General features: G+C 38.8%; 1 protein-coding gene across 1 annotated transcript; it reads right to left on the reverse strand.

Annotated features, from left to right (window-relative positions):
• Positions 1 to 290: 290 nt before the first annotated feature.
• On the reverse strand, positions 291 to 9,634 carry LOC132155376 (fibronectin type III domain-containing protein 7-like). Its single transcript, XM_059564246.1, has 13 exons — positions 9,547 to 9,634; positions 8,015 to 8,275; positions 7,547 to 7,810; positions 7,170 to 7,433; positions 5,401 to 5,664; positions 4,239 to 4,499; positions 3,771 to 4,034; positions 3,394 to 3,657; positions 2,184 to 2,447; positions 996 to 1,256; positions 518 to 781; positions 337 to 404; positions 291 to 296 (listed from the first exon to the last, which is right to left on the reverse strand). The coding sequence occupies exons 1-13, from the start codon at positions 9,632 to 9,634 to the stop codon at positions 291 to 293; spliced, it is 2,793 nt and encodes a 930-aa protein (XP_059420229.1).
• Between the last annotated feature and the right edge of the window lie 887 nt (positions 9,635 to 10,521).

Raw genomic sequence — 10,521 nt, forward strand, 5'->3', positions numbered from 1 at the left:
GTTATTCAGTAAAAGTGTTTTTTTTTTTTTTCAAGTGTTGCAGAGAATAATATTGTGTACTATAGGTTAAACGTTCTGGATTTAAACACTACTATACAAATTTGCAGTATGTAAAATACAATTTTAGAGAAAATATTTACCAGTACTGATGCGACGCACTTCACTGCGTTGCCCAGTGCAGTCCACACTCATAGCTGTGACTGACACATTGTACACCTGACCACACGACAGGCCGCTGATGTCACAGGAAGTTCTGTTGGAGTTGCTGGTTAGCGTATGTCCATTATCATCTACTGCTGTTACTGTATAGTATGAAACAAGGCCTCTGGATGCTGCCCAGGAAACAGATGCAGTGTCCGACACACAAGATAATGACACATTGACTTGAGTGGGAACACATGGAGCTGGAAAGGAAAAGATTCATGCCACAAAAAAGCAGAAGATTTTAGCTCTATAAATAATTTGATGCCAGAAGAATCACCAAATTTGCACGTTGTGTTATTATTTAATGTTATACCTGTGTCTAGAGTGACCAAGGCTTTAGAAGAGGTTGAACAGGTCTGGCCGTATCCTGTAACACAGATGTTATAGTGCTGACCACACGGCAGTGAGCCAATGTTGCAGGAGGAGCCATTGGTGAAGCAGTTGTGCTTTTGGGGGTCCTGGAGTGACTGTAGTGTTGCATTAAAACTTAATGAACCATTGCCTGGTGTCCAAGAAATGAGTGCTGAGTTGGTGCGGCAGTCCAGACTGGCTTGAATGCCAGTGTTGTGGCACGGTGCTGGATCATGACAAAAATGTTAACATATCAAACTGCAGTATACGTTTTCACATTTACTGAATGGTGCTTGCCATGAAAAAACTGCTAAGGTATTACTGTATGGTTGCTAGGGTGTTCTGGGTGGTTGTTAGGTAGTTTCTTAATAGTTCAGAAAAAACTGAAGCTGTTTGTTGTTTCAATCACTAGTTATCACTAATGAGCTGAGTTCAAGTACCTGAGACGAGAGTGACAGGCTGGCTAGCCGGGCCCATGCAGACACCATTCATGCCCATGACTGTGATGGAATATTCCTGGCCACACTGCAGGTTTGGGATATCACAGTGTGTGACAGTGTTGTTGCAGGATGTCTTGTACCCTTGGCTGCTTTCTGCCTTTACCAAGTACCAAGTGGCACCAAGTGCACTGTACCAGGTGATGGAAGCAATGTTGGATGTACAGTTTAAAGCGGCAGCAACACTGGTGGGAATGCAGGGAGCTAGAAAAGAGGAGGTTATATAAAAAACAGATTATATATAAAAAGTGGACATATACAGTACTTTTTAAAAGTTTGTTAGTATTTTTATTTTAGGTTTTTTGAAAGATGTTTCATATGCTCACCATGGCTGCATTTATTTTATCAAAATACAACCAAAACCTTAATCTTATGACATATTATTAAAATTTAAATACCAGTTTTCCATTTTTATTTTTTTATATATATATTTATATTTACATTTTAAATACCATTTTATATATATATATATATATATATATATATATATAAATGTAATTTATTCCTGTGATGTCAAACCAGAATTTTCAGCAGCCATTATTCCAGTCTTCAGTATCACATGATCCTTGAGAAATCATTCTGATACGCTGATTTGTTGCACAAGAAAAAATCGTATCAACTTTTAAATAGGTTGTTCTGCTAAATAATTTGCAGAGATTTTTTTTTTATTTATTTGAAATCTAAATATTTTCTAACATTATCTCTTTACTGTCACTTTTGAATGAAGTAATGTGTTCTTACTGAATGAAATAATTAAATTATTTAAAAAAAAATAAGATATTATAAAATTTCTTCTTATTTTTAAATCTTACTGACCCTAAATCTTTAATTTTTTTTTCTTTGTTTGTTTGTAATACATGTGGACCCTGAAAAAAATTGAACACTTAAGCTACGTTTAAAAATTAAATTATGTCAGTGAAATTAAATAACATAACGTAATTGTTTCGTGGGTTTATTTGTTCGTATTCTACAGATATACAGATATATATAATTTGATATAATAAGCAAGCAAATACTACTTTTTTCTAATGCACTGAAATTCATACATCTAATGTATTTAAGGGCCAAATTTTCTGTACGCATTGTTGTTATGAATCACATATATCAGCAAAAGTTAACATGAGCTGTCACCTGTTTCCACTACAGCTTTAGGTTGAGAGCTGCTATTGCAGGTGGTGCCATCAGCTTGGACAGTCACATTTAGTCTCATCCCACACGGCAGAGAGGTCAGCTGACAGGAAGTTCCCATAGAGTGACAAGAAGCTAAACGTTGCTGCTGCCTGTCTGTTGCCATTGCTGTGTACCCATTAGCTCCTGCGCTGGCAGTCCATGTCACGTTGGCTGTGTTGGTGTCACACTGGAGCACAGTTGTGATGTTTTGAGGGTCACAGGGAGCTAAAGGAGATACATAGTTGGTTTCAAAGATCTGTTAGTACTGTGTAAACATGCATTTTATTCCTTGTTTTAATTGTTTTAAATTATTTATTTATTTATTTATTTATTTATTACACATTTGTTTATTTTTTAACATTTTAAAGGGGAGGTCTAATGCTATTTCATGCATTCTGACATGTTTACACTGTTAAGAGCTGGATTCAGCAACCATTACTCCAGTCTTCAGTGTCACATGATTCTTCAGAAAAAAAACATTTATTTAAAGTATTAAATATATTTATTAATTTCTTTAAAAAAATATATTACTGACCTGTGTATCATGAAAAAAAAATGTGCAGAGCATACTTCAGACCATAGTAGTCTGGGTGCTGAATCCCACAATGCAAAGCACTCGACTTTGTCCAAACAAACTGAAGTCATTTAAATGATTTGCAAAGACATTTTTTTTACACAAAATTTGAGATTTTATGCAAAATGAACCTATGTATTTCCCCTGAATCCCACTCACTGAATTAAACGTGCTCTGCAAAGTAATCAGGTCATGTGACAAGAAAGTAGCATTGTTTAAACTTAAATAATATTGAATAATCTGTTTTACATACTATTTCTTAAAAATAGTAAGCAGTATTCACAGGGATGCTGGACTGGGGGTAAAACCAGTACTGATTACCAGGGCCCCAAAGGAAGAGAGGGCCCTTGAAAAGTCTGGAATATATATTTTCAAGGGGAGGGGGGGCCCATTAGGACTGCCTATGCATAGGGACGGTATCTTGTGCAGGGCCCCTGAGTATACAGTATATACTGCACGTTATGCAGTGAACAATGAACATCTTGATTACGTATTGTAATCCTCGTTCCCTGAAGGAGGGACCGGAGATGTCACGTCGGTGATCGATGAATTGGGAATCTCGCTTATGTAAAATACAATTTTAGAGAAAATATTTACCAGTACTGATGCGACGCACTTCACTGCGTTGCCCAGTGCAGTCCACACTCATAGCTGTGACTGACACATTGTACACCTGACCACACGACAGGCCGCTGATGTCACAGGAAGTTCTGTTGGAGTTGCTGGTTAGCGTACGTCCATTATCATCTACTGCTGTTACTGTATAGTATGAAACAAGGCCACTGGATGCTGCCCAGGAAACAGATGCAGTGTCCGACCCACAAGATAATGACACATTGACTTGAGTGGGAACACAAGGAGCTGGAAAGGAAAAGATTCATGCCACAAAAGAGCAGAAGATTTTAGCTCTATAAATAATTTGATGCCAGAAGAATCACCAAATTTGCATGTTGTGTTATTATTTAATGTTATACCTGTGTCTAGAGTGACCAAGGTTTTAGAAGAGGTTGAACAGGTCTGGCCGTATCCTGTAACACAGATGTTATAGTGCTGACCACACGGCAGTGAGCCAATGTTGCAGGAGGAGCCATTGGTGAAGCAGTTGTGCTTTTGGGGGTCCTGGAGTGACTGTAGTGTTGCATTAAAACTTAATGAACCATTGCCTGGTGTCCAAGAAATGAGTGCTGAGTTGGTGCGGCAGTCCAGACTGGCTTGAATGCCAGTGTTGTGGCACGGTGCTGGATCATGACAAAAATTGAACACATCATACTGCAGTATACGTTTTCACATTTACTGAATGGTGCTTGCCATGAAAAACCTGCTAAGGTATTGCTGTATGGTTGCTAGGGTGTTACTAGGTAGTTTCTTATTTGTTCAGAAAAAACTAAAGCCGGTTTGTTGTTTCAATCACTAGTTATCACTAATGAGCTGAGTTCAAGTACCTGAGACGAGAGTGACAGGCTGGCTAGCCGGGCCCATGCAGACACCATTCATGCCCATGACTGTGATGGAATATTCCTGGCCACACTGCAGGTTTGGGATATCACAGTGTGTGACAGTGTTGTTGCAGGATGTCTTGTACCCTTGGCTGCTTTCTGCCTTTACCAAGTACCAAGTGGCACCAAGTGCACTGTACCAGGTGATGGAAGCAATGTTGGATGTACAGTTTAGAGCGGCAGCAACACTGGTGGGAATGCAGGGAGCTAGAGAAGAGGAGGTTATATAAAAAACAGATTATATATAAAAAGTGTACATATACAGTACTTTTCAAAAGTTTGTGTTAGTTTTTTTTCAGGTTTCTCGAAAAGATGTTTCGTATGCTGACCATGGCTGCATTTATTTTATCAAAATAGAACCAAAATCTTAATCTTATGACATATTATTCAAATTTTAAATACCATTTTATATATAAATGTAATTTATTCCTGTGATGTCAATGCAGAAGTTTCAGCAGCCATTATTCCAGTCTTCAGTATCACATGATACTTGAGAAATCATTCTAATACGCTGATTTGGTGCATAAGAAAAAAATCGTATCAACTTTTAAAATGGTTGTTCTACTTCATATTTTGCAGAGATATATATATATTTTTTTTTTTGATGAATAGAAAATTCAAAAGAAGATTATTTATTTGAAATGTAATTTTTTTGTAACATTATGTCTTTACTGTCATTTTTGAATAAAGTAATGTGTTCTTGCCAATTTAAATAATTTATTTATTTCCCAAAAAATAAAAAGAAGATATTATAAAATTTCTTCTTAATTTTAAATCTTACTGACCCTAAACCTTTGAATTTTGGTGTATTATTTTTTTTATTTCTTTGTTTGTTTATAATACATGTGGACCCTGAAAAAAACATGTGGACACTTAAGCTACGTTTAAAAATGAATGAATGTCAGTGAATTAAATAACATAAGTGTTTTATGGGTTTAGTTGGTCATATTCTACAGATATATATAATTTGATAAAATAAACAAGCAAATACTACTTTTTTATCTAATGCACTGAAATTCATACATCTAATGTATTTAAGGGCCAAATTTTCTGTACGCATTGTTGTAATGAATCACATATATCAGCAAAAGTTAACATGAGCTGTCACCTGTTTCCACTACAGCTTTAGGTTGAGAGCTGCTGTTGCAGGTGGTGCCATCAGCTTGGACAGTCACATTTAGTCTCATCCCACACGGCAGAGAGGTCAGCTGACAGGAAGTTCCCATAGAGTGACAAGAAGCTAAACGTTGCTGCTGCCTGTCTGTTGCCATTGCTGTGTACCCATTAGCTCCTGCGCTGGCAGTCCATGTCACGTTGGCTGTGTTGGTGTCACACTGGAGCACAGTTGTGATGTTTTGAGGGTCACAGGGAGCTAAAGGAGATACATAGTTGGTTTCAAAGATCTGTTATTACTGTGTAAACATGCATTTTATTCCTCATTTTAAATTTTTATTTATTCTTTTTTTTTTAACACAATTTGTATTTTACATTTTAAAGGGGAGGTCTAATGCTATTTCATGCATTCTGACATGTTTACACTGTTAAAGAGCTGGATTCAGCAACCATTACTCCAGTCTTTAGTGTCACATGATTCTTCAGAAAAAAACATTTATTTAAAGTATTAATTGTATTAATTAATTTCTTTAAAAAAATATTACTGACCTGTGTATCATGAAAAGAAACAAATGTGCAGAGCATACTTCAGACCATAGTAGTCTGGGTGCTGAATCCCACAATGCAAAGCACTCGACTTTGTCCAAATTCATCTCATTTAACTGATTTGCAAAGACATTTTTTTTTTTTACATAAGATTTGAGATTTTATTCTAAATGAACCTATGTATTTCACCTGAATGCCACTCACTGAATTAAACATGCTCTGCAAAGTAATCAGGTCATGTGACAAGAAACCCAGCCTGTATTTCAACGTTGATTGAAGGTTGAAACAACGTTGGTACCATGGTTGAATCAACGTTGAATTACATTTCGATTTTGCAAATTGGATCAACGTTGATATTGTAACGTTGATTCACTGTTGTATCATTGTTGTTTCAGCGTTAAAACAACAACTGACCTTATTTCAAACATATTTCAACGTTGAAAGTTGGTCATGGGCAGACTGTTTTTCAACCGTTTCAGCTTTAAACGTTGTATCAACGTTGTTTCAGCGTTAAAACAACAACTGACCTTATTTCAAACATATTTCAACGTTGAAGGTTGGTCATTTGCCGGCTGGGAAGAAGCATTGTTTAAACTTAAACAATATTGAATAATCAGTTTTACATACTATTTCTTAAAAATAATAAGCAGTATACAGTATATATTGCAAGTTATGCAGTGAACAATGAACATCTTGATTACGTATTGTAACCCTCGTTCCCTGAAGGAGGGAACGGAGACGTCACGTCGGTGACCGACAAATTGGGAATCTCGCTAGAAAGACCAATTTACCTAGAGTGTAAACTAAACTGTCTAGCATTTCCATGTGTTTTCCCTCTATTTGTTCTTCCCGTGTCTAATTTTGGATTGTTTATACTGACTCTGATTCTCTGCTGTCTTCCCTGACCTCTGCTTGTTTCTGTTTTCGATTCTGGTTTCCCTGACAATACCTGACTCCACTCTGATTTCTGCCTGTCTGACAACTCTTAAATAAATACTGCAATTGGATCCGAGCGTCTCTGACTCTCTTCGTAACAATCACCACCCAGGCACCGTATCAAAGCACTTAATAGAAGTTATGCAGAATTTATTTATTATTTTTTTTAATTTCAAGAGTTGCAGAGAATAATATTGTGTACTATAGGTTAAAAGTTCTGGATTTAAACACTACTATACAAACTTGCAGTATGCAAAGTTAAATTTTAGAGAAAATATTTACCAGTACTGATGCGAGGCACTTCACTGCGTTGCCCAGTGCAGTCCACACTCATAGCTGTGACTGACACATTGTACGCCTGACCACACGACAGGCCGCTGATGTCACAGGAAGTTCTGTTGGAGTTGCTGGTTAGCGTACGTCCATTATCATCTACTGCTGTTACTGTATAGTATGAAACAAGGCCACTGGATGCTGCCCAGGAAACAGATGCAGTGTCCGACCCACAAGATAATGACACATTGACTTGAGTGGGAACACATGGAGCTGGAAAGGAAAAGATTCATGCCACAAAAAAGCAGAAGATTTTAGCTCTATAAATAATTTGATGCCAGAAGAATCACCAAATTTGCATGTTGTGTTATTATTTAATGTTATACCTGTGTCTAGAGTGACCAAGGCTTTAGAAGAGGTTGAACAGGTCTGGCCGTATCCTGTAACACAGATGTTATAGTGCTGACCACACGGCAGTGAGCCAATGTTGCAGGAGGAGCCATTGGTGAAGCAGTTGTGCTTTTGGGGGTCCTGGAGTGACTGTAGTGTTGCATTAAAACTTAATGAACCATTGCCTGGTGTCCAAGAAATGAGTGCTGAGTTGGTGCGGCAGTCCAGACTGGCTTGAATGCCAGTGTTGTGGCACGGTGCTGGATCATGACAAAAATTGAACACATCATACTGCAGTATACGTTTTCACATTTACTGAATGGTGCTTGCCATGAAAAACCTGCTAAGGTATTGCCGTATGGTTGCTAGGGTGTTACTAGGTAGTTTCTTATTTGTTCAGAAAAAACTAAAGACGGTTTGTTGTTTCAATCACTAGTTATCACTAATGAGCTGAGTTCAAGTACCTGAGACGAGAGTGACAGGCTGGCTAGCCGGGCCCATGCAGACACCATTCATGCCCATGACTGTGATGGAATATTCCTGGCCACACTGCAGGTTTGGGATATCACAGTGTGTGACAGTGTTGTTGCAGGATGTCTTGTACCCTTGGCTGTTTTCCACCTTTACCAAGTACCAAGTGGCACCAAGTGCACTGTACCAGGTGATGGAAGCAATGTTGGATGTACAGTTTAGAGCGGCAGCAACACTGGCGGGAATGCAGGGAGCTAGAGAAGAGGAGGTTATATAAAAAACAGATTATATATAAAAAGTGTACATATACAGTACTTTTCAAAAGTTTGTGTTAGTTTTTTTTTAGGTATCGCGAAAGATGTTTCGTATGCTCACCATGGCTGCATTTATTTTATCAAAATACAACCAAAACCTTAATCTTATGACATATTATTAAAATTTTAAATACCATTTATATATTTATATATATATATATATATATATATATATATATATATATATATATGTAGCAGGTTTATTTGTATACTTATGAATTCCACCAAAAATATTTCTTTTTGTATTACTGGAGTTTCGTTTTGGGTTCATTCTGCCTGCGCATCGGGTTAGTGCAGTGCGTGCGTGTGACGTCATCAGACTGGAAACTTGCGCCGCGCAAGGTTGACCTCAGTCAAAGCAATGCTGGATTTGACTGAGGTGAGTTCACGTCAGGTCTCTCCGATAATAAAACAGATATATAAGTTGCTATTATCACTTATTTGTTGACTTATCACTGTGTAAGAGTGTCTATGATGATGAGTGAATCTTGCAGTAGTCTTAATGAACTACGAGCCGCAATATTGTGTCTTTTATATGTTAAATGCAGTTCGGTAGCTGCTGCAGCACATGGTGAGCTAGCTGTTCGGCAGGCCATTAACATTGTATTGACGTGATGCTATTTTTTTTTAGATGCTAATTTGATGTCACGCAACACTCATTGCCATATTGTTTATGACCGCAGGTATGTTTTTTTTGTGTGTTTGTGCATATTTGTTCTAGATGAATGAATATATGTGTAGTTTATCTAATGGAATTAATGAATGACTAAGGGGAATTTACAATGTGTTTTTCTATTGGGAATATCTGTGATATTTTTCTTTGTATTTGTTTATTGATTACAAATGTATGTAGTTTTTCTTTGTGAAAAGAGGTTAAATGTGATTAATGTGAATACAGTGAAAGCAATGCTGGATTTGACTGAGATGCTAATTTGATGTCACACAACACTCATTGCCATATTGTTTATGACCGCAGATAATAAACTACATTGTGACAGCCAGTGCCCCTGTGTCTACTTGAGAACAACCCAGAACACAACGCAGACAACAAACGGGTTACATTGGTGCCGTGACCTTCTGGATTCTTCGAGTATCGACGCCACTTCGATCGCCGTGGGGACTGCATTGTTTCACCCAAGTGTTACACAGTTACACAGTTTCAGCTGCCTTTTTCCCAGGGGCTCGTTCTGCCTCAAGCCATGTTTGCTAACGCATCAGTTCAGACGCCAACATCACAGCTTTCACCTTTAGCAGAACAGTTTGTGCCCAATTCCCCAGCTGTTCACTTGCCTCAACCATCACATGCACAGTCTGTTCCACAACATGCAGTCACCAGCATTCTTTCAAGCTCCCCAGTCCAGTCACTCCACTACAGCCACTGCCGCAGCTGTTGGTGTGAATAGCATGAATGCACTGATCAGTCTTCTAGATCACTTGGTGGTGCGTCAGAACCTCCAAGCCCCTGCACAAGAGCCATCATATGCTCCAATGCCCTTTCAGAGGAGGAGTTGTAGAGTCTGTGACGATGTCAGACATTCCACGCTTGCACATTGCAGGAGAGAAAACCTGTGTCTCGCGTGTTTTGCTCCTGGTCACTGGAAGAAGGACTGTGACAAGTATGGACGGAAGCGGGTGGGCCAGGCTGATGCCAGACGAGGGCCGCCGGCGGGAAACTATAGAGCCTACACTTGGAGAGGGGCAGTGTGGGGGATCAACACAAAACCCTCATTGGAGACGAGGACTTGGAGCTACTTTACATTAATGCCTGTTCAGCCGTACCAGAAGGTCTTCAGGTGGTGGTTCAAGGGTCTGCAGAGGTGCCAGCTTTCAGTGAATTATTCTACGTCCAGGTTGTGGTTAATGACAAGGTGGAGCTGAAGGGCATGATTGACTCAGGATCCATGGCTTGTACGATGAGTGAGGGGGCTGAAGCATTACTCAAGGCAGCGGGAGTCCTTCTTAAAGAGCCTGAATCAGCAGAAAGAATTGTGCTTGTCGGTTGTGGTGGAAAGCAGACACGTCCCAAAGGTGTTTATGACTTGACGCTGTCTGTGTATGGAGTGAAGTGCGCTGTTCCTGTTCTGCTTGTGCCGGGCCAGCATGATGAGCTCATCATCGGTTCGAATGTCCTCAAGCACCTCGCACGTACCATGAAGAGCGATGAAACTACTGGAGACTCATATCAG

Source organism: Carassius carassius, chromosome 12, assembly GCF_963082965.1.
Source record: "Carassius carassius chromosome 12, fCarCar2.1, whole genome shotgun sequence".
Classification (NCBI taxonomy): domain Eukaryota; kingdom Metazoa; phylum Chordata; class Actinopteri; order Cypriniformes; family Cyprinidae; genus Carassius; species Carassius carassius.

Coding starts and splice junctions, on each gene's coding strand:
- LOC132155376 (XM_059564246.1), bottom strand. CDS start 9,634: ATGGTTGAGGCAAGTGAACAGCTGGGGAATTGGGCACAAACTGTTCTG. Junction 4,500..5,400: donor TAAAGCTGTAGTGGAAACAG/GTGACAGCTCAT, acceptor CCTCTTCTCTAG/CTCCCTGCATTCCCACCAGT. Junction 3,658..3,770: donor CTTGGTCACTCTAGACACAG/GTATAACATTAA, acceptor TTTCCTTTCCAG/CTCCTTGTGTTCCCACTCAA.